Source organism: Agelaius phoeniceus, chromosome 18 (assembly GCF_051311805.1).
Source record: "Agelaius phoeniceus isolate bAgePho1 chromosome 18, bAgePho1.hap1, whole genome shotgun sequence".
NCBI lineage: Eukaryota > Metazoa > Chordata > Aves > Passeriformes > Icteridae > Agelaius > Agelaius phoeniceus.
This window is the reverse complement of record NC_135282.1, coordinates 6,417,670-6,441,669: the sequence shown is the minus strand read 5'-3', so window position 1 is coordinate 6,441,669 and position 24,000 is coordinate 6,417,670. Positions and strand designations below refer to the sequence as shown.

The 24,000-nt window shown below is 45.7% G+C and overlaps 1 protein-coding gene across 16 annotated transcripts in view; it reads right to left on the bottom strand.

The window, feature by feature from the left end:
- FBRSL1 (fibrosin like 1) overlaps window positions 1–23,763 on the bottom strand; it is a 502,275-nt gene extending 478,512 nt beyond the window's left edge. For 14 of the 16 annotated variants that reach the window (XM_077187589.1, XM_077187598.1, XM_077187584.1 and 11 more), the window contains exon 1: window positions 22,750–23,762. In XM_077187589.1, the coding sequence (XP_077043704.1) occupies window positions 22,750–23,043 (294 nt within the window). In that variant the 5' untranslated portion in view covers window positions 23,044–23,762. Of the gene's footprint in view, window positions 1–22,749 lie in introns of all 16 variants that reach the window. The other 2 variants (XM_077187583.1, XM_077187591.1) reach the window with 1 other exon arrangement.
- Between the last annotated feature and the right edge of the window lie 237 nt (window positions 23,764–24,000).

Here is a 24,000-nt window from a genome sequence, read left to right as displayed (position 1 = left end):
TAGCAGGAGGTTTTGAAAATTTGCTGGTTTTACAGTTCCCAGAGAAAGCCAAGTCCAATTTAGGGGGATTGCCAGGTTCAGATCTGAGAGCTCAGTCCTTCAGGGGAAAGATCACCATTTCTCAAAACACTCAACAACACTCAAATCCTGCTCTGCTCTTCACTCACATGTGCCTTAGTGCTGCTGTCTGCTAAAGGAAGGCAGAATTCAGAGAGAACAGGCAAGCACCACATACCTAGAGTCAGCAAATAAGCCAGGAAAAAAACAGTCTATGAGATTGATGCAGAAAAAACAACAGGAGAAAGATATGGACAGAGGGGTAGGAAGGTGACAACTTTTAATACATAACTGTAAGCTTTTGGACAAAGTATTTTTCCCTTGGACTCCAAAAGGTCATCTCTTCAATATACCTCTCCTGGGTTCCCATTTCCTCTCTAGTCCAATAAAGTCATAATGGTAAAGAGAATTGGTGCAACTGCAATGCATTTTTGCCACATTTTTCGTCATGTGTGTGAGACGACCTTTGTTCCTTCTGTTGTAAGTTGTTTTCCCCAGGCACTTATGAAAGCAACCCAAACTAAACCTGATCACCCATCCTTCCTATTAAACATCACAGGAGACCCTGCCTGAGTGCTGGGCCCATCAGAAGCCAGGCAGGCAGAGGGAAGTGCTGGCTGTCCCCAGGGCTCCCTGCACCACGTGCGTGTGCACACTGCAATTCTGTTGTGCCAAGTCTCCAGCTGACTTTCACACTGTGCAGACATTATCCCCTGGCAAACAATGGGGCTCATTCTCCCACCCCTTCCTGCTGGACACCGTGTGTCCCCATGAATCCAGAGAGCACAAATGCCAGCCTGGGATAACGTTCTCTGCTCACAGCCTTCACCCAAAGCCAGGCTCACTGCTCGACCCAGGCTGCATGAGCTGAGCCTGGCTGGGCATCCCCACACTCCTAGAGGGAACAAAGTGGTGGAATGAGAAAAAAGAAGTTTCTGCAACAAAAAAACCCCTCTGTTTTAGACCTGAACTGGCCCAAAGCCCAGGGATGCAGAGATTTAAATCAACAAGTAAATGCATTTTAAATTATTTACCCTTAGAGACATCTAGAATATCGCACTAAAAACAACCAGAGTGTGTAACACCAGTGCCAACTGCTCCTCTCTTTCCCCCATACAGCACTGCATTGTACCCCAGCCCTGACTGCTGTTCTGAGAAGTGCATGATTTTAAAACACCAACTTAAATTTGAGGTTTGATTCCCTCACAGCTGCTGCAAGAGCACCAGGAGGGGCAGAGCTGTGTAACCAAGCTGGCCAAGCCCAGCAGCACAGCCATGCCCCAGCTCAGCTGACTTCTCATGGCAAAACTTCTTTGTGGCCACAGGACAGAGCCTGACTTGCTCCTAGCACTAAGAACACATTGGACAGATCTGCTCATCTACAGCCCAGCCTCAGGGACAGCAGCCACCAGGGGACCACTCCTCTCTCCTTGCCTTGCTGTACCTCACAGAGCTCCACACGAACAGCTGGCACTATGCTGCTGCTGCTGCTGGGAAGGCTGGCCAGGAGCTTCCCTGGAGCTCCAGCACTCCAGGACCAGCTCCACTTCCACTTTGAGGCTGCAGTTGCAATGTTTTATTCAGCAGAAGCCAGGGGTGAGTCAGTCCTGCCAGCCACTGACCTCGGGGTGAAGGAGGCAATGGGCGTGGGGTCAAGCATGGCCAGTTCTCCATCATTTCAGGATTTACTCCAACTGGATTCCCTGCCCTTGTTTTCAGTCACAGGGGGCCCACGGGTGCCCCAACACACCCAGGTGTCTCTGAAGCCTCACCAAGCCCAGCAGCACAGCCCTGGGGAGGCAGCAGCAGATGGAGGAAGCACAGCCCTGCCCTTTCCTGCAGTTTGCTGGGACACACTCACCAACCCACTGCCCCAGTCTGGAGAGACTGCAGCTCCTGCATCCGAGCCAGGAAATCCCAGCCACAGCTCAACTGTGCTTTTTCCAGCCCTCCTGAGAGTGAAGGGCTCAGGCTGTGTGTGATGCAAGCCCAGATTGGTCTGGCCATGCCACAGGGCTGATGACTGGCCCTGGCTGGTCAGCTCTGGCCAGAGGCCGACTCACAACCAATTAATGTGGTTTAGAAACATCTCCACCCTGCACCTACTCTCCACTGAAAGGAGAGGAAAAGAGAAATAAATAAAAAAGGAAGAAATAAATAAAAAGGCAAAGTGCACCCTGTGTTCCCACTGCATGCATTTCCCCCAGCAGTCACTGGTTGGGAAGGAAAGGCAGAATAAATCCCCTCCACAGGGGTATCCAAACTCAATTGACAGGGGAGATAAATCTGTACCCAGGAGGAAATCAAGCTCTCTCCACTACAGACCCAATATAGATTGTGTAATGAGGTGCTTCCTTGCCCACACCACCACAAACACAAGCTGCCTGCATGCAGAAAAATAAGTATATATAGTTTTCTTTAGAAATCCACCACCCATTTCACCTCCCCCTCGCTTCAAGCAGTGAAAACAGCTTCTGTCCAACTGTCACGTGAGATTTAAGCAGAAATGACAAGAAAGGCAGCTTTGTGCAACTCTCCCTGCAATTTTCCCATCTATGATGTACAAGGAGAGATGGAGAATTCAACAAAATGCAGAGGAAAAAACAAAATTTCCAAGTAACAATAATACTGAACATAACACAGCCCTGCCACTGACCCACAGACCAGCCACCTGCTTCTCCATATCTGGGTATTCTGCTGCTTTTTCCTGCAATTTATTGAAACAATATCAACAAAACAAGAGGAATACAGTCCCAAAGGAAAGTTTTCCCCCTGATGGTCCTGTGCCACTGCAAAATCCCCTCTTTAGGCCATGATCTAGAGCTCTGACAGGGTCAAGAAGCAGTGCCCTAGCCCAGACTCACCCTGATTCCATGTAAACACATTAATACCATGCCATGGATATAATTCTCTTGTAAAGGGATGCAGAGCAGCCCTGGCAGCAATCATTGCAGCAGCTCCACACATAACTCTCCTGATTATCCCAGCTACAACCCTGTTAATGTGGCCCTGTGCTCTTTTTAAAGGAGCCTTTCACACACCTGCCTAAACCATGATTTCCTCATTTTGCAAGATCTAAGGCTTGTACTAGACAACCTCTCTTAGGGGTATTTAACCCACATCACAGGTTAAACAGTGCACCAGTGTGAATTCTGGGGAAGCAAATGGCTCACAGCCTTCATTATATGCATTACACAGTTTGGGTGGGTTTGGTGTTGGGTTATCAGGGTTTTTTTAATATTTTAGTTCAGATTTTGATCCACCATTGAAAAGCTTTCCAGGACACCTGCCCCAGTGGCCCATTATTATTAAAAATTCCCCTAAGCAGGTATGAAATGCCTTTGAGATTTTCTGCCTCAAAACCACGAGGGAATGATCAATGGCACAAGATGATGAGCTGTGTTTGTGGAAGGGGCTGGCAATGAAGAACAACCCACAGAGACACACATCCAGAAATATCTCAATGTACAATCTTGAGGAGAAATGATCTTTCAGTTTTTCATCTTTTCCCGTAGTCACAGATTAAATATCAGTTTTGAATCTTGTCACCAAAAAGCTTTAAGACAGTGGATCCATCAGAGAGAAGCAAAAAGACATCTCCAGTTATTAGTTATAAAACCATACCCCAAGGCTACCAAGCCAATTTCCCTCTCCAAAATTCTTCAGCATCCACACAAACCTCATACCCCTCCCCAATATTCCCAATATATACACAACATCCAGAAGAGCTGGGAGGTGGTAAAAATAAAGCAGGGCTGCTGTTGGACTTGGCAGAGCTCTGGAAGAGGAGTCAGAAATCCCAAGGGCAGATGCAGGGGAAGGGCTGTGCTCTGCAGGGCACTCTGATGTGCTGCAGCAATCCTGGTGTGCTTCCAGAGCCATCAGTCCATGAGCCAAGCAGGGCAGGCAGCAGGGGCTGGGAGCAGGAGGGTCCTCCAGAGCAACCCACTGCCCTGCCAGGCTGCTGTCTGCACTTTCCAGCTGATTAAGCCCAAGGATTGGGGGGAATTTCACAAACTAAATCCTTAGAATACAGAAAAGGGAGGGGGAGGAGAGGACAGCAGTGGCTGGAGGACGTTCCACAGCAAAAGATGCTTTTTCCTGTTAGAGCAACAAAAATTCACAGTCATTAAACAAGTGGAGAGAGGACCTTTTAGCAGGAACAGCTGAGAGACTGATTTGAGAATGAGAAAAAGACCATTTTTACAGAGTGAAAAGCTCTACCCCATGCAGCTATTTGTAGCTGGTAGAATACACTGGATTTCTTGCCTTTATCACCACAAACAAGAGGCTGTTTGTACTGTAAAGCTGCAAGTTCCACGGCCAGTACCAATGTCTGTTCCTTTATACTTCATCCCCCAATTTTATCATAAGCAAACATGCAGCTCACAGTTGCCTATAAATTTCATCCTCAAACTCTTCAGAACAAAACACCGTGTACTTTAATCTTAATGTACTCCCTATCAAAAAGATCCTGCTTGCAGGGTTTACAACTACTAAGCAGTAAAGTACCAGGAGATAAGTTATCCTTGTTTTACAGAAGAAACAGAGGGACAGAGATTAAATAACTTATCTAGAGAGGGGGGAAAGTGACGTGCCCCAATTTTCAACTCTGATTTTTCCAGCTTTGCCCCAAGCTGTGCTGAAAGTGCTTTGGAAGGGCTCTTGAGAAGCTACTGCAGCGAAAATTATTTGCAAAAATTAAATTTCACACCCAGTTTTAATAAAACTTACGCCCTGATAATTCAATAAGCAGGATGTAAAAAAACCTCACAAGTTTAAACAGCTCAGAGAATTTAAAGCTAGATGTTTGTCCACCTGCAATTATTTTAATGGAAGGCTTTATGCAAGACCAGGACACTTCACAGGTGCTGCTCCATTAAAAAAAAAAAAAAATACAGTGCCATGAGTGCTCAATCCAAAAGAACAGGAGGAACAAGCAGGAGTTTACAAGCAACCTAAGACAGGTCCAACTATTTTAAGCACATAGAGGAGAGAAAGCACATTTGCTCACACACGATGTGCACCCACAGACACTTTATACTGATCATATACTAGCTGGGACATGATGGAAACCAGGGAACTCCTTCAGCTCCCCGTGGGATTGTGTAACACCAGGCAGGTGGATACAGCTGCCTCCCTGGAACCTGCCTTCAGTTTAACACGAAGCTGTCACAAGAAAATAAACATATAATTTCCTCAAAATACGTCTTCACATGCAATCCCTAAATCCTGAATGATTGACAAGGCATTGTTCCACAGACCCTTGAAAAGGTTATGTTTATAAAAACCTCTACCTCTCACCAAAAGAGGAAATGCTCAAGCAGTGTAAATTTGGTGTAGCAAGAAACTTGCATACAGATTAGCCCATTTATTTGTTATGATGTTGCAAGATACTGTTTTATTAGCTTAATTTGTCTTTAGCAGCACTGGAGACCAAGGTAACTACAGCTGCATTGCTGGAGCCTATATAAAAAAACCCAGCCTTTGAAAAAGCAGCTTCTTATTCTTGTACTTGCAACTCAGTTTTATTTGTTTTTTAAAAAGGCTGACTTATTTGAAGGAAATGAAGCTTTAAAAAGCTGGGTGGCTGTTGGCAAATATTTTATACCATTTCTCCACTTCAAAGACTGTTCATATCAGAGATTCTACAAAGTCCACAGCACGCTAAATTGACACAAATCCCTGACAGAAACAGAGCATATGTGTAACCTACTAGGAAAATTCAGCTACCTGAATAATTAATATTTTTCAAATTAAGATTTCACTTAGCTCTCTGGGTGTCTAATATTAAAAATACTACCATTTGTTAATTTTCAGCTTCAGATCAAAATCAGAGAGCAGCCATGGCAATTTGGCACCAGAGAGGACAGAGTTTTGACACTTGCTTTAGTGAGGCACCATTTCACCCCTGGTCACTCCAAGCTGCTTCAGTTCATATTTCCTTCTTTCTTTCAGCTTTTTAAAAAATTTTTCTCCTTTTACATCTCTTCTGAAATGCACTCCAGTGAGTTCCCAGCCCTCTAACAATGTGTTCTCAAAAGGTGCAGCCAAAAATGCCAATACAAATGAAATCTGTGCTGCAGCTTCTATGGAGCTGGGACCACTTTACATCGTCTTGTCTGATATTAAAAACAAACAAACAAAAAAACACCAACCTACAAGAGTGAGCCATCTTGTTTCTTTCAAGTCTGAAGAAGCTTTGAGAGTGCAAAAACAAAGCAGCTAACAGTAATGAGTTACACAGAACCCCTCATCCATGTGTTTTGCTTCCAAGGGAGCAAGACGAAAACGCAACATCAGATCCACATGAAATTCTGCACCTAATCTGCAAACCAGTTACCATGACTGCACATGCAAATTGGTCAGATAAAAGCCAGTCAGAGGAATAATTGGCTATTTGGAGGTACAAAATGACTAATTTATCACAGCCACCACATAAGTGGGTTTTTTTTCCCTCTGCTTCATAATTGCTCCACTTAATTCTCCAAGTCCAACCTGGTATTTCAGATGCAATATGGTACAGTAAGTGCCAAAACAGATCCAGATCCATCCAGATCTCCACCACTCCTGTGACACAGGTCCAGACTTTCATCTGTGCCCCACAGTTCCTGGCAGGAAGTCAAGGCACAATTCTAAAGGTGACTGTAAAAAACCATCCATGCCCAGCAGCCTTGAACACCTCTCAGTAGGAACTGTGTGACCTCTGCAGAAGCCTGAGAAGCCACCAGTGCTGAGAACCCCAGCGTGGGCTGCATCTCTGTGGTGTCACCAACACCACTTGGGAGCCTGAACCTCCTGAACAAAGAATCTCCAATGACCAACCTTGAGCATCATTTTCCTGATGCTGTTCAGACTGTGCTTTCTGTAACTCGTAAATTTGCACAACTCTCATTTTCCTGCCTAGCAAAAATTTAGCACAAATATCAAACCCCATCAGCACCCAGTCTTCCAGTAATTACAACCCACTACAGCTTCATTCTAGGTGCTCACAAGTAAGGCAGGAGCAGAGCATTATTATTTCTGTCCTCATCCAGGAGGTGATTGGGCATCAGTGACAAATTATGTCCTGTACTGGCAAACACAAAGACCAGAGAGCTTCAACTTTAATGCCTCTTCTGCCTACTAAGATACCAACTATTCCTGCTGGAAGTATTGGTAACTTTCTTTTAATACCTTCTTCCTGGGGTATGAAATTAATTCAACTAAGGCAGAATTGTAAAAGAATACAGAAGGCAGAGCAGAACAGATCTGTATAAAATCTGACACTGCAATGCTTAGACTTCAAGGATGCCATGGCATCAAGCTTTCTAATAAACACTTCATTCAAGCAGGAAAGCCAGCCTTAAATATTCTCTCCTTTAGGCACAGAGCAAATGGATCAGTTGCTAGTAATTATCTGTTTTCCCTGTACTTCAGACACTACCATCTGTGAATTGAGCCTAATATCTTGACACAGTAATTGTGAAGTCTTACATGGGAGCAGAGACACCACTCATTCCTTCTGAGGTTTATAACAAAACACCATCCTCTGCATATTTTTAGCCCAATAAAAAAAGCATATCAGCCTCCTTCCTGCATAGAACTGTACCTCTCACACCAAACCAACAGCTGCAGGTAGGATGCAAAAGTACATTTGTATGTACAAAACTGTAAAGGAAACCTGGGCAAAAAGACAGTTCTGTGCTCAAAACTATCTCATTATGAGATTACCAAGGCAAGTTTGTGGGGTTTTATGGTTAATTTTCAAGTCCACCTTGTCCTCATTGGATCAGGGAGTCCGTGGTGTAACCAAGTGCTCTTTCTCTTGCAGCTGGGGCCAAGAAAGCCCCTGGCTCCTCACAGGTTTCTCCCTGCTCTTCTGGCAGGTGCCTCCCCACTGCTCCTTGTGCTCTCTGATGACTCCGTGTGTGCTGCTGGAGATGGGATTTGGTGTGCTCAGGCTCAGAAGGAAAAAGCCTCTGCCCAGATGTGCTAATCCCCTGTGGCAACCACTTCACCACACATGACCTCCGATGGCAGGGCTTCACAAGGTCAATGACTGCCGTGCCACAGAGGTTACTTATGCTCACTGAAGTCTCCAATGTGCACACAAGAGGGGCCCTCCCCCTCTTTTAGAACAATTAAATGCTTTTTTATTGAGAAATTTGCACAATTTACGTGCAATTTTCTCCCCACACAGCCAAGCTCCACTAAAGCCATTTTCACACAGCAGAGCCAGCATTTAGCTGGGCTCAAACACTGATCTTATCCTCCTGACACTTTCTTCAATCCCTCTGTGGGATTACAGCTGGGAAAATGACACTGATTAGAAGAGCTCCTTCTTCCCTCACTCTGGATTTAATATCCAATACAGGCTTCTCCTTAATACAACACATGCATGGGATACAGTACAGAAAGTAAGACAGGAGGAGAAAGAAATAACAGAAGGCTAAAAAGGAAGAATTATTGTGTGAACAGAGCTACAAATGCCATTTACAGAGTGAACTGCTTTTAACTTTCTGCCATCAAAAGGGTTAGATACCTCATCCACTCTGAGCAGCCAGCCAAGCACAAAAAAGCTTGTCTCTTCTTTCTCCCTGTCACATTGAAACTAATCACTGAAAACAAGGTAGAAACTGTGTTCTCAGAGCAATTAACTTGCAAGTGAGGTTTTATCTTCCCCAGTAATCCCTTCTACCCTCAGCCACTCCCCACTACCCTATATATGACCAGCTTCAGAAGCTTAACCAAGACCAGAGTCGCTCCAGCACAACCATCATTGTACACAGCCCATTTCAGCAGACTCGGAAGATGACCTGAAACACAGGAAGAACATGTAGCTGCAATCCTTCTCCAAAGGCTCTGGCCATATTTGCAGGGTTTCTTTAATCAATACACATCTGCTGTGCATGCCCTCCTCCCCTGCATCCTGCCTGCCCTGTGCCAGAAGGGCATTTGCGTGGCTGTGCAGCCAGCCAGATCAGGGAACCAGGGAATTAGTTTTCCTGGCAGCATAAACGCTAGTGCTGGCACAAGGGAGGTAATCAGGACAAGCAGCCAGGGCAGGAAAGGACCATCCCCTTCAGCAAAAACACATACTTATGTCAGATTAAAGTGGTCACAGCCCCAGCTCCCTGCTCACTCTCCCCCTGTTTCTGCAAGCGTGGGAATTACCCAGCAGCGTGGAAGATCAAGTTGTTTAGCTTTGCAAAAGGGTGTCCATCTAAGCACAGAGCTATTTTCACAGCTTGTTTCTTCTCTCACCAGCTTCTCCTCCCTTTAAAAAGCAAAAAAAACCAATTGAATCAAGGGATTTGGATGCCATCAGTCACCGTGTTCCTGTGGCCAGGGAGGGAGCGAAGGCCACGGTGCTGGGCTGAGCACAGCAGCCCTGGGCTCCTAAATGGAAGGGTGCTAACATTTTCCTCTGGCAAGGTAAACAAACCCGGCAGTACAAAGATTGAATGACTCCATGGAACAAAAGGGAAAATAAGGTCAAACCAGGAAAAAAAAAAAAAAAAGGGAACAAGAAGCAAAAGAGATGAGAGAGATATGACAGATACAAACACACAGAGCAAAACCCCCAAGAGGCTGCTCGTTAGCTCTGAAGCTGAGCACATGGAAAAAGAGAAGAATTTACTTCTTCCTCAACTGGAATGTTTGCATAATTGTCACTTTCAATTCTACATAATTCCCCTTTCTACACATTTGTTTCATGTCTAGGCCACCATGCATGAAATAAATCCCTGTCTCAGAGCACGGCCTGTCTGTGTGACTCAGGGTGCTAAGGAGATTGGGTTTCCCGTTTATTCCTGTATTACATTCCAAGAAGGTGTGAACAATGCTGTATCAGCCTTAAAATATCAACCAAACAGGCCTCCACCTCAGCCAGGACCACTTTGCCTAGGCAAATTTTTCAAAAACCATAAAGTCAAGTGAGCATGGTATTAGTAAAGCATTAATTAAATACCATTTTCCCCCCTCCCTCCCTGGGACACGCTCCAAGTGTTCCCAAACAAATAATTGAGTCTGAACTTTGGGGTTATTTCTTCCCCCATCCCCAATTAAAATTACATGCACTCGCTTTTGGGATAGGTTGAATTTTCTTCATAGTTAGTGCTGATACCCAGGTGCCCTATTAAAAAAGCTAAATTATAAGCTCAGATATTGAAATATCAACACTAATTAGGTCTTTTAGACACACATTTTTAGATGCTGTTTAGAAAATCTACATTAAAAAGAGCAGGGGCAAAGAATGAACTTTCAAAATTAAAAGGAGCAGCACTGGGTAATTAGGCACCCAGATTCTCATTATTTTTTTAACAATAGAGACAAACACCATTTCAGTGGCCATAGTCTAAAGAGGACACAATATTATTTCTTTTTTGAGACTGAAGGAAGTAGAAAACAAAGTTCAAATGCTGCTAAACAGAGGTGATATTTAAAGTTCATTCAACTTGAAAGCTTGGCAATGTATCATTAGAAGAACAAGAAAGTCCAAAAACATTTTTTGTGCATCACAGCAAAGGTTTTACTTTGTAATTCAGCTGCAACCCAAATTCTGACCTCCTGAAAAGTACTTGCAAAAAGCCATTCCAAAGGTTCTAGTTTGGCATCTGCCTGGGAAGGCAGAGCAATGGGATGCACCAGGTGGGAAAACCTCCACAGCCTATTTTTGTTCCTTTCACCAGCATCAGGAACACATTGCAAGATACCAGAATTCACTCTTTTTGAAGAGGCTTGATCCCCATGAAGACACAAAGCCAGGTGATTGTTTCCCCCATGTTTTCTCAGCTCCAGAAGCACCCAGTTAAGGTGCACTGCTGGGAGCTGTCACCGTCCCCAGGAACAGATCCCCATGGTGGGAAGGGACCCCACACTCTTCACTTTCTGCTCCCTCACATCAAAGTATCAGTCTTGCATCATGAATAATCTCCTCCTAACTCAAAATAAGTACTGGAATGCCCCAGTAAAATTGGTAAGAGAAGCTACACTTTGCATTTATCCCCCATGTCTGTATTCTTACTGCATGTTTTATGTGTCTGGCTTTATGCTTTAGGCACAGACCCATTATTCCTACAGTATTCAGCAGAGACTCAGTGAATAATCACATTCTGCTTATGTTCATAACACTGTAAAGGTAATACTGGGAAAAAACACCAGTGACTTCATCTGTTAAACACATATAAACAGGGAATAGAAATTTTAACACACACAAGCACAAAAGGAGGAAGACATGAAAGAACAAGGAGAATTAATTTTGCATTTGAGACAAAAATCTATTCTCTCTCTTCAGTAGCTGCTCCTTTTTGTCCAGGTAAGTGCACTGAACAGTGAAAATTCACCTGCAGGTAACTAGCAGATAATCAGAAATACACAGAACAAACCAAGGAGCACCCCAAGGGAAGATAAGCTTTATTTGCCTGCAGGAAACACCATAAGCTGCCCATTCACCAGCCCTGATGCTGACACATGCTCTGCATTACAGCATCTCACCACACTGCTCAAGACCACCCCAGGTGCTGACCCCATCCCACGCCACAGGAGGACAGCAAACCTAATTAATTCCGTTTTGGAACGGCCAGCACATTGTACTTAAGACAGATAAACACTCGCAGGTCATGCTCTGTCCTTTTTTAGGTCAAATGAGTATCTTTGCAGCTTATATCAACCTTACAATTATCATCAAACATGGCCCTGTCTGGGCTACACAGCTCCATGCCAAACCTCCACTGCAAACGTGCCACCAGGCGTGGTGTAGATTGCAGACACCATATCAGCAAACAGCTATTTAGTAGCAGTCACAGTTAGCTGACCTTCAGGCAGAAACTCAGTAACCTGATGATGATGACATTGCTGGCCCTGGATTGTCTGCAGCATTTATTTTGGCAGTGGCAGAGAAAACGCACGGATACATTTTGAGCAGGAAGCGCTGGTCAGGAAGGCAGAGCCCGAGAGCCAGGCTTGAGCAGCCTCCCCTGGAAGCCACACACTCCACCTGAGCAGCACAGCACGGCACAAGACTCACAGGAAATAATATTAATAACCTCACAGTCCAGGAGCATGGCTGGCCTCAGAGCTCTGCCACAAGAGCTACAGTGTTTGGAGACCAGCAACTTGATAATTATAAAACCCTGAGCATCTCCTGGGCAGAGGAGAACCAGGCTACACACTCAGAGACTCCACAACCCATCCATGTGTTTCTCAGGACATAACACAGCTGAAAGTAAGAAACCAAAGATGCTTTCTCTGGAAATGGTTTACAGCTTGTGTAAACCAATTCCTTTTTTTTTTTTTTTAAAAACCCAACTTCAAAAATAATTCTTGGGAACCTACCAAGCAAACCAACTGCATATAGCTGTTTGTCTGAGGTGTCACCTGGGAGTTTACATTAGTTTGCACAGGCCCAGTTACAGCAGTTCCATAACCTTTGGTTTGGAAACAGCCTGTCCTACACATGCCAAAACATTTTCTAACCAGGGTAAACGAGCTTGATGTTAACATGGGGCTCCTCTATCCAACAGCTGCTAAAAAGAGCATCTTTCCTCACAAAAAGCCTAAAAGTTGTATAGGTGACTTAGTAATGAACACAGGAACGTTTTCTGATTGAGCCCTGCAGTAACTTTTGCCTAGATGCAGCTAAAATTTTAATTTCCAAGTCACACCTCTGTGTGACAGCATCTTCCAGCAATGTGGAAGAAAAGCCACATATGAGTATGAAAAAGCTGTGTGAAACCAAGTTCCAGACCCTGTGCAGCCCAGAGGCTCTCACTCATGTTTCATCACCCCTCTTCCCACCACAGACAACACTGGAAACACCAGGGCCTGTGTCCCTCGTGCACAAGTCCCACTGACCCTGCAGCCACCTCCACAGCCATGGACAGGAGCTGGGACACAGCTCAGCTCCACACTGCCAGGGAACAGGCTGGAACAAACCCCCACTGCTGCCAAACCCACCCCAGGGGCTGCCCAGGCAGTGGGAACAGGGCTCCAAGGGAGTTATCAGTTTGTCTGATGTAATCAACAACACTGCCATGTGCACACTGACACCAATGTACAGATCTCCGTGGAGTTTGATGGATGAGGTGATGGCAGGCAAGTTATAAAATCCATCTGCTTGGAAAACCATTGTCATTTTCAGCTAAAAATCGCACCAGCAAACTCACATCACAACTTTGTACTATTCAGTGCCAAATTAGAATACCAGACTAAGTGATGGTGTTCTTTCCTGGGCAGATCTTGCAAAATATCCACTAACTCAACACTAATAGCAGTATGACAGGGTTTTTTTTTTTCCTTTTTTTAAATGCACCAAGTGCTTTAGTTAAGCCTGAAAAAAAAATGGAAGGCAGTTTTTGCCTATCTTGCAACAAAACCTCTCTTGAGATATGTCTGTTCTGCAGCAGGAGAGTTTCCTAGTAAATGCATGAATGAGTGCTGCTAAGAGAAGCAAGATTATAAATCCAGAGCATCAGTAAGGACTGATGAAGCTTAGGAGAACTTAAGAAGCCTGAAGTCAAGGCTTGTATTTCAGCTCTGAGAGGAGAACTAGAGCTCAGGAAAATCTCAGGCTGCATTTGCACCACCAGCAGTGCCCAGAGCAGGACATGCCACAGGAAAGGCTCTCCCACAGCTGGCGTGGGGCAGAGGAGAAACATTTCCCTAGGAGTTTGTACAAGGAGATTTTGCCATCAGAGGCTCTCCCATCACCTCCTGGTGATGCACAGACAGCACCCACGTCAGGGCTGAGGCAGTTCCAACACGTCACAGGGGTGACAGGAGTTTCCCTGAGTGGCACCTCCAGCTCCCAGCAGTGGCACGGCCAGGGTGACACAGGCACTGATGAAAGGACTTGCCCAGAGCTCCGTGAGAGGAAACTTGTGGCGGAGTCAGAAAGAAAACCCCGTTATCTCAACTTCCGGCCCCCTGTGCTTAACCGCCAGACCACAAAACACTTTTATTGTAGGATAACATTTCAACAAATAGCTGTTTTCTCTTAGCACAAAACCCACTTTGCAGTTTTACTTTTAAAAATCCATTTTTACTCCAACTCCCTAGGACTTCAAGCCAGCCCTGTGACTTGGCATAAACAATTTCTCCCTCCTTTGCATGCCCCAGTTTTATTAAGTAATCCCCATAAAAGCAATTACTGAGCTTTGGACTGAAAAATAACTAGGGAAAAAAAAAAAGAGAGAGACAGCAAATTCTGCATATCTTTATTTGCATACGGATTCCCTCCCTCCCCCTTTCTAAGGGTTTTGCCATGAGGTCTTTTATGTCTCTTTCAATAATCATATAATTATATGATTCCTAAAGTACACGCTGGCAACACTTCAGGGGATTTTAGTCATTACAGGTGACAAGACTTTTCTCTCATGTCTAATGCTCGCTAGGATTTCCTTCCACTTCATTCACAGATAAGATGAAGAACCAAGTGACACCCAAAATGCTCTCACAGACAGATTTTGGGGGGATCAGCCCTTTTCCTTCTCCCTTACAGATGCAAAGAAATGGGCAGAACTGAACTGGAATGAACTTCAATTGGAATGAAGCACTTTTTCAATTAAGCAGCCCATCATTTTTCCCAGGCCCCACATCCAACTATTTTAATGGCTTTCACATTTTTTCTTTACTTTTACAATCTGAAAGAAATGCCAAGGTTCCATCAAGGACTGAGAATGCCATAATTCCATTTCTTCCAATGGCTGCAAGTTATTAACAAGATGTCAAAACATCATAATTATTTTATATCAAGTATGACTGATTCCATAAACATCTCTTAGCTGCACGCCATCCTGAGTCTCACTCCCCCTGAGTGCAGGTATGTGCTCAGGCTAAATGGAGTTAAGAGGCTGCACATCCTCTTCCACAGCATTACAAGAGATATTTAAGAGCCACCAAAACATCAACAGCAATAATGCATTTTATTACCTGATGCACTTGATGTCATTGTAAGCTTTGAGATGTTGCTTTCCTTGAAACTCTTTGGGGGCTTTTGCTCCTCTCTACAAATAAGAGCTCCCAGGAAAGAAGCTGCAGCTTCAGTAAGGAAGAGGAGGGGTTAAAGGAACCAGCTTGGAGTCCTTCAGCAGCCACCCAACAGCCAGCAGCTCTGAATTACCATTTGTTTCCCAACTTGGGCTGCTCTTAACTTCAGCATCTCTTCACTAAGTACAGGTTAGGTCAGGGACACCCTAGCACCAGAGTGAATCAATCTATATTTAAAACTGGGGGGGAAAACAGCAAAACTCCAACCAGTTACTGTCTTATTTTTCTGAAGCTAGAAAGAACATCTGTTGAAGGGCAAGGTAACACAATGATATCAAACCACAAGCACTATAAGCTTCACATTCAGACTACAGGCACAACTGCATCATGCATATGTATTTTCTGAATTCCTCTCTATGACAACCTGTGCAGAAGAGAGAGCAAGGCAGGCTGTGGGCAGAGGAGAGGAGCCCAAGCACAGCTCCTTGCCCTGCTGACCGTGCACGGCAGCCCCAAAATAGAACATTTAACTTCAAATTGCCACGTTTGTGTGGCACTATAGATAGCCAGCACAAGATTAAAAAAGCTTTGCTCTGAGCACAAAGGGAGAGACAGGAATGGTGCCATAAGCCCATGTTTTGCAGCCAGTGGCGCAGGGAAATAATTTTGATCCCTTCAATCCCCTTATCCATGCCAACCACTGACCTTGCAGATGCAACTTTTGTTCAAGTTCAGGCCCTTTTTGGCTCCAAGCAAGACAGAGCTACAAAGGAAACACTCTCCATTCACCCAGGATCATCCAAGCCCTGTGCACTCAGCTGCCCCGCGCTCCTGTTAGCCAGGTAATTCTGCACTTCACATCCAGTCACTCAGTACAAAATAATTAAGCTGCAAAGGGTGACACTCACCTCTCTGCCTGCCACTGGGGCCTGGCTGGTGCAGGTGGGAGCCCCACAGCTGGTGCAGTTTGTACCTGCCCAGCTTTCACAACTCTTGCACCAGAGGAACTGGACCGACAACTCCGCACAGGTCGGTTTTGCCTGGGCGGCTCAGAGCCGGTTAACCCTCGCCTCCATGCTCAGTGTTTCTGGGTTGGGAACATAAAGACTGATTCTCCTTTCAGCATCAGAGCACTATTCTTAATAGTTCATTAGTTTTGGAAAAGAGACTATTTCTCAAGGAGATGGGCCAGGGCTGGTAACACTGTGCTCCAACTCTTTTCTCTCTGAAGAGCATGGCTGGAACAGTCACAGCCCCTACCACTGTGCTGAACACAGTAGAGCCAGGAGACATTTAAACAGCAAGAGCCACTTCACCTACATAAAACTCTTTTATACATTTACCATGATAAACTGGAGGCATTAAAGTGCAGTGAATTGGAAATTGTTCTCACTTAGAGCTGGATGTTCACCTACAACCAATACCAAGATGCACACCCTACGCACTGTATTTCAAATCTTTATTTTAAAAAAAACCCAAAGTGCATCAAGCAGGAAACAGCGTTTCAGTTCTGCTGATACTGTTCTCTTTCGAGTACTTGCTGCAGCACCACAGACTACACAATATTCCCTCATCCTGCACCACCAGGACAAAGCCCAGATGCTGGAGAAGCTGAAGCAATAAGCACATTCTGACAAGGCTGCACCCAGACAAGGTGCACACAAGTTTGGGATCTGTGTGCTTGCAAAGCCTGACACATGGGAGCAGCCTGCTGGGGCTGTGCCTGGAGAATTTCACACCTCACCCAAAAAAAGCAGGGAAGCAAAAGGGGAAAAAACCAAACCACCCCAAAGCCTTTCTATCAATGTGTCTCCAGCCACAGTACAGCACCTCTGCACCAAAATGAATTTTTTCACAAGTGCAGTTGCATGAACATCAGCCCTTCTGCAGAGCAAGCAGGGATCTACCAAAGAAACAACATGAAACACCAGGCTGATCTCATCCTACCCAGCTCCCTTCTTCACTGCTATTTTCCCAGAAAGTAGCATTGTGACAGTCAGTCTCATTCTGTGAAATAACTGAGATAAACAATAAAAAGTGCATCTTCTTAGCATACTGAGAGCACAGTAAAGTTTTCAGTTCTTACTAGGCATGAAGTCAAATGCACTACTGCAAGTAAACATTTCTTATCTGAATGAAGTGGAACACTAGTTCTATTATGTCCTTTTTATTACAAAAAAAATCTTACCTGTGCAATACAGAGTAGCTTATTTTTTTTTTAAATAGTATAGATTCTAATTAATTTTAAAACTGAATATATCTTCTGAATTTCTTTGTGATGGTTGGTCTACTTGACATTTCAGCAAACTTCACCTCATGTTTTGCCCCAGGTTTCAGAATGCTCAAGAAAGCCTGAGCAGTTATATTATGGGAAACTACTTTGGAAAAATTGGTAGGATATTAAAAGGTCATCCAAAACACCCAGACAGACAGAATCAAGTGTAATTTGAGCTAAAAATGAAACCTCAGGTAGGGATGAGGGTGACCCCGGAGCTTGGTTGGGATTTCCAAGCAATTTCCTCTCTTCAACACCCCTGCAGCCACTTTATGTGCACTAAAGGTGCCCTGACCTTGGCTGCAGGGATGGCCCCAGGCAGGGGCTGCACTTGCCATGGACCCCATCACTCCTTTAACCCTGGCAGGTTTCACCCATGAGACACAGAACTCCCCACCCAGCAGAAGAGCTGGATCCTTCCTCACCACTCCACCAGAGTTTGCAGGGAACACTACTCCCCCCAGCTCCTAGCCCAGCTGAGCAGATTCTTCAGGTTTTCCAGAGCTCTCCCCCTCTGCTTTAATCACCTCTGATTCCTCAACAACAACAGACATACCTCAAGTACCTGCTTCAGACAAGATGCAAAAAAAAAGAAAAAAAAAAAAGAAAATCAACAGCTAGGAGAACAAATCAATGGAGACTAGCAAGCCTTCAGGAAAACCAAAAGGCATTTAGAGCCTTTAGAGCATCATCCAGAAAATCATTAGCTTTCCTGGGGTTAAAAGCACTTTTAAAGAGGAATAACTGGCCATCAGAAATGCTAGCTTGATACACCACTACTTGACAATTAAGTAGAAGGAAAAAATACTTAAATATCTAGAAACTTGTTTTAAAACGTGAGCTAGCTATGGAAAAATCTAAGCTGCAAAGTAGAAAGAGAGAGAGAGATGGTGACAAATCAGAAGTTCCATCGCTAGGTCAGTGGAGCTAGCACAAAACCTTTGGAACAGGAAACTGCAGTTAAATACATTGGTTTTCTTATCAATGAGAGATCAGAGCAACAGTAACAGGACAGTGTACAGCACACATGTGAAAACAGCCTTATCAAGATGACAGCTGGAGAACTCATGGATTTTGTCCAGAAGCCTCCTAGGAGCAATAGGCTCTCCAAACTGTGCTGCACCAGGCAGGAACAGCAGGGAAGGGCAGTGAGACAGCACTGCCAGAGCTCTGGATGCAGACAGGGAGAGGGGGCAAAGCCTTCATCTCCCTGGGGCACAGCTGGGCCCCAGCTCGGCTTGTAAGGGCAGCATCTCCACTTCAACACCACGTGCACCGAGTCAAGGTCTGCCCCTTCTCAGCTCAGGGCTGCTTCTACACCACACTCCACACACGACTGAGTGGGATTCTCCACAAGATTCTGTAAACAGGTTCAACATTCCTCAAAAAAACTCGTGTACACACACACACACCCCCCTCAAGAAAGTTAAAATTTCCATTCAGGGCTCCAAAGCTTTGCTGGAATCTGTAAAAATGATAAACAACAGCCAAAAAGAAAACACAACCCCTTGTCTTTTCAACTACTTTGGGAGAACAATTGCTCTCAAAGATCGCATTCATTAACATTCTGATGAAGTTCCCTTTTAGCGCTGTTTTTCATACTTGAAAGGAACAGCTATGATCAGAGAGAGCCCTCAACTACCGACTCACTCATTTAGATTCTCTCGCTCTGATTCACCAATCACCTTCAAGAATAATTAGCAGCTTCATCTGAACGTAATGAATATACACACATGCTCACATCCACACCATTCATTCTGGAAGGAGGGCAGAAATCCCCCTTTCCTCAGCCCTGGCACTGCACCCATCTCCTGGACAGCACCAGCACCTGGTGGCTTTTCCAGCAGCTGACAGTCTCACTGACCACCTCAAGCCAAAACTGCATTTCCAGGTTAAGTCCAAAGTCGTGGTGAGTGGCTGGGTACTACAAAACCCCAAATAAAACAGCACTACACACACATATCAGCCCTAAACTGCAGGAAACCTGAGCTGGATTTATACAGGAAGATCCACGGGAAGGAAGAGAAAGGAGAAGTTTTAGCTTCTTATACACAGAAAGAGGCTGCTGTTTGTGTGTCTGTGGGGCTTTCTTTTTTTACTTAATTTAAAAAAAATATATATAATCAACTCAGTCTTTATTTGGAAGATGGTAAGATAGGAGATAAATAAGTCACAAGTATCACCACATGGTTTTCAGATGACAACTGCCAAAGGAAACATTGCCACATGAGTTAAAATACAAAATGCTTAAAATTCACACCAGAGAGCTAAAGGAGACCTCAAAGCCATCCCTCAGTATTAACCTTAACTGCTCCAACTCCCAGGTCAACACAAAGGAAGAACACATATATTTATTCTATAAAGCACCCTTTATTTACAGGAACACCAGCAGTGAGAATTTCCTGCAGTGGGGAAGGGGAATTCACAATATGGTGAGATACAAAGAAAAACAAACCAAAAACCACCTTACCTCTCCCAAATGATTCTACCATTAAGTTTTACCTAAAACACTGAGAAATTTCATTTCCAAGGGGAAACCCAAGCCTTGGTTATTCTATTAAACATAATCAGAGACCATTGTAACATCAAGAAACAAACCAACCTAGAATACCACAATAAACTACCACATATGCAACAAAAGCTCCTTTTAAGGATTAAAAAAATTAAATAAAATACTTTGTTTGTTCAGTACTGTCCCTAAGCCATACACTCACTTCTAACTTTCTTCCCCCTCATGGGCATAGAAGGTTTCAATTCTTATTTATTTTTTAAAAAGCATTACAGCAGATTTTAAATCCTCTTAAAAAACCAATGTACACCAAAATACAGATTTCCTCCAAAGCAGAAGAAAAACCACCTGTTGCAGTCAAGTTCACCAGAGAACACAATTCCACACCACACAAAATGACCTTGACATTTCACTCATTTTCATGGGTATATACTGCTTTAAAGTGCTCTTGCCTTAACCATCCCCTTGCCTTGCTGCTGCATGACATCTGCCAAACATCACCCATGGTCCAAGGCAGTGCTGCAGAGAAAAATCCACACAATATATTTTCTTCTTTTTAGTTTTACAGGGATTTAGGGAATGCACACCATCATTACCTCCAAGAACACAACCTCGAACATAACACACCTGGTTGGTGTGAAACAGGTGAATTCTGCTCACACTTTTCCCTCTGAGGTGTCAACCACCATGGCTGCAGAGATGCACACGTTGTTTTCTAACTGATTTATAGCGTATATATTTGCCAACATGCTAATTTCAGGTGGTGTTCTCTTACATGTTGGTAAATAGAGTAGAAATCAGTTAATTTCAGGAAAGTGTTCCAGCACGTGTTGGTAAATATACTAGAAACAGGTTAAGTTCAGGTGGTGTTCTCTGACATGTTGGTAAACATTGTAGATATCAGTTAATTTTAGGAAGCTGTTCTCGTACATGCTTGTAAATATACTAGAAATGGGTTAATTTCAGGTGGCATTGAAGTTTTTTGCAAGAATTTTAAAGCAGATCATTTTGTAAAGACTTTTTTTTTTCTTTTTAAAGAAAAACCAGAAGTGCTTCCACAAACAGAAGTACCTTGGGGTGGCAGATATTTAAGGTCACTTTTTACCCTTGTGTACCTTATTATCAAGGTTTGGCTGATTCAATAACAAGGCTCTCCCCATCTGAAAAGCCCAGAGTTTTCCCCGTCAGCCTGGAGGGACTGCACTATCATTTGAATTCTATTTCCTGATAATGTGCTCATCATGGTAGAAAATTTCTGCAGGAAAATGAATTTTACTTTCTTCCCTGACAGCTCAGTAGAGAGTCAGGGGTTTAATTGGACCTATCTGCTGATGCATATTTGACTAAGAGCATGCCCAAGAAAAAAAAAAAAAAACCTAAGGTTATACAGACAGGTCTAGGGCTTGGTTTAGAGGCACAGGAGAGCAGATTGCTCACTCATTATCAGTTCTGCATACACAAAGTAGTCAGCTTTCCTGTCAGGACAACACCCCACGAATGACAGCACAAAAAGCCAAAAAACAGCCATCACCAAGCTAACACAAACCTTCTTGCCTCTCCAGCACCTGCACACCCAGAGCTGCTCAGGGCTGACCGTCCCTGCTGAGCAGAACCCCTGGCTCCCCCAGCAAGGGTCCTGCCACCAGGGCAGATGGCCAAGGCCACCTCTGACACCTCCACGGGCACACAGGGACCATCGCTGGGGCTCTGAGGAGTTGGTCCTACAGGCAAAAAACTCCAGACAAACACGGTGCCACCAGAGGCCTGCCTGGCAGGAGGGGTGGGCTGGGGAGGAACAAAATGGGACCTCGGAGTCTGAGCCAAAGACATTAAAGATCCCAGGGCAAATCAGAGAATTCATTAGCCCACGCAGAGCTCTTCACTGCTCTAACACAGGTTAACAGACACACAAGTGGCAGCAAATCCAAAGCAGGGAGAGCACCCAAAACTTTGCCCACGTTTCCACCATGGTGTGTCAAAGAAAGTGGGCAAAAGCACCAGAATTGTTCATATTTACTGGGAATTCAAGTTCTTACACCCAACAAGCAACTTGTGAGGTGCTTCCTCTCGACAACTCACTTCTTCCAACTGTACACAAACAGAACAAAAATCAAAAGCCAAAGTCATAGTTTGTCAATGCCCCTCTGAAAATATTAAATTTCCTGCTCTGCTTAACTTAGCTCAGACAAGGCAGGCAGTATTTGCTCAGCAAATATTGTTTGTAATAAGTTAGACAAGCAATATTTTTTGCCAGCCTATTAACACCAGAAAAATATGTACAGTCAACAAGAGATGAAGAATTTGTTCAATTACTTCAAAAATGGGAATTACAACCGAGGGATTATTATCCATTTAAACATCTCTTTTCCACAAAATGTCAAACACTAGCCATTTGCTAACAATCTCCGGAGACAGATAAAGTAACATTTTGGCAATGCAAACACAAACTCCCGAGCTGGAGGAGGGGGGAGCGGGAGGAAGGAGGGCGGGAGGGGGGAAGCTCCACCATTCACAACAATGCCGGACCATCCCAACACGCCAGGAATATTTTGCAGCCAATTAAAACCCCAAACAAACACTGGACTTGCCCGAAGTGATGGCGAACACCGGCCGGAGCCGGGCAGAGGAGGGGACCGGGGGAGGGAAGCAGCAAGGAGAACGGGGGGCAGCAAGTTGCCAGCGGATCACCGGGGCTGGCCCGGCACCCTCCTGACCGCAGCCCCGGGATCCCCCCGGGCTGACACCAGGATTAATGCACGTTAATTGCTATTTGCAAAATTCAGCAGCCTGAAAGCGCCGCGCTTCCTTTCTCAAATCCTTTTTTTTTTTTTTTTTTTTTCCTTCTTCCCCCCGTTCCTTTTCCCTTCCAACCCCCTCCCCGCCGCCCAGGCCCCCGCCCCGCGGGAGAGCAGAGCCCCTCGGCCCCCGGCGCTCTTACCTCCAGCGCTTCCAGGGTGTTGAAGCTGGCGATGGCGAAGCCATCGATCAGATCCTCTTCCTGGGAGCTGGACTCGCGGCGGCGGCGGCGCGGGGGCCGAGCGGCGCGGGCGGCGGGCGGCGGGCCCCGCGGGGCGGTGCAGTTCTGGCCGCCGTTCTCCTTGCCGGGGCTCGGCTCCTTCTCGGAGCCCGACGAAGGGCTCTGGTTCCGCGGGTCGCGGGCCGCCGCCTCCCGCCGCCGCACGCGGTCCCGCTGCGACCTCGACCTCCGGCTCTGCCGGATTTTCCCATCCATCGCCGAAGAAGAAGCAAATTAAAAAAATTTAAAAATAATAATAATAATAATAATTAAAAAAAAAATTTAAAAAATGAAAATGAGAAGGCCAGGAGCGAGGGGGGGGTGGGTGGGAGTGGGGGGGGCGCGGGGGGGAAGAGAAAAGTCGCCCCCCTCCAACTCACCGCTTCCCCTCTCCAAACCCCGGAGCCCTTAAAAAATAATAGTAATAATTAAAAAAAAAATCAACAACAACAACAAAAAAATCCTGCTGTTCAGAGCCTCGGATCCAGGGCGATGATAATCCACAGAGCAAGGCTGGGTGGCGGTGGCGGTGGGGCGAGCGGCACACACACACAAAAAATATTAAATCCACGGAATGACCTTGACAAATTTCCACCCCCCGCCTCCCCCCACCCCCCAAAAAAAGCAACGACGGGAAGAGGAGGGGAGGAAAAAAAAAAAAAAAAAAAAAAAAGAGAAGGGGGGGAAGATTTATCTGGATCAGGACGAGGACACCTCGGATTCACTCGGCGCGGAGGAGAGAGGCAGATCCAGGAGGCTCGACCCAGCTCGGGATAATCCAGGCGCGGCGCCCCCTCCCCGGGGGCAGCGCCGCTCCGGGGCCCCGCTCCGGCCGCCGCGCACCGCCGGGGGGGCCGCCGCCGCCGCCGCGCTCGCCGCCCAACTTTCTTGCCGCGGAACGAGCGACACAATCCCTGGGCAGCCCCCGCCGCCGCCCGCCGCCGCCGCCGCCGCCCGCCGCCGCCGCCGACCCCTCCTCGCCGGGCGCCGCCGGCGGCTCGCAGCCCCCCGCCGGCGCGGCGCGGCGCCCCCGCCGCCGCCGCCCGCTGCCGGATGGCGCTCGCCCGCCCGCCCCAGCCCGGCCGCCCGCGGCGCGGCGCAGCCCCGGCCCCCAGAAGCCGCTCAGTCGGCGCTGCCCGGATGCCGCCCCATTCTCCCCGAGCTGGGACGCGG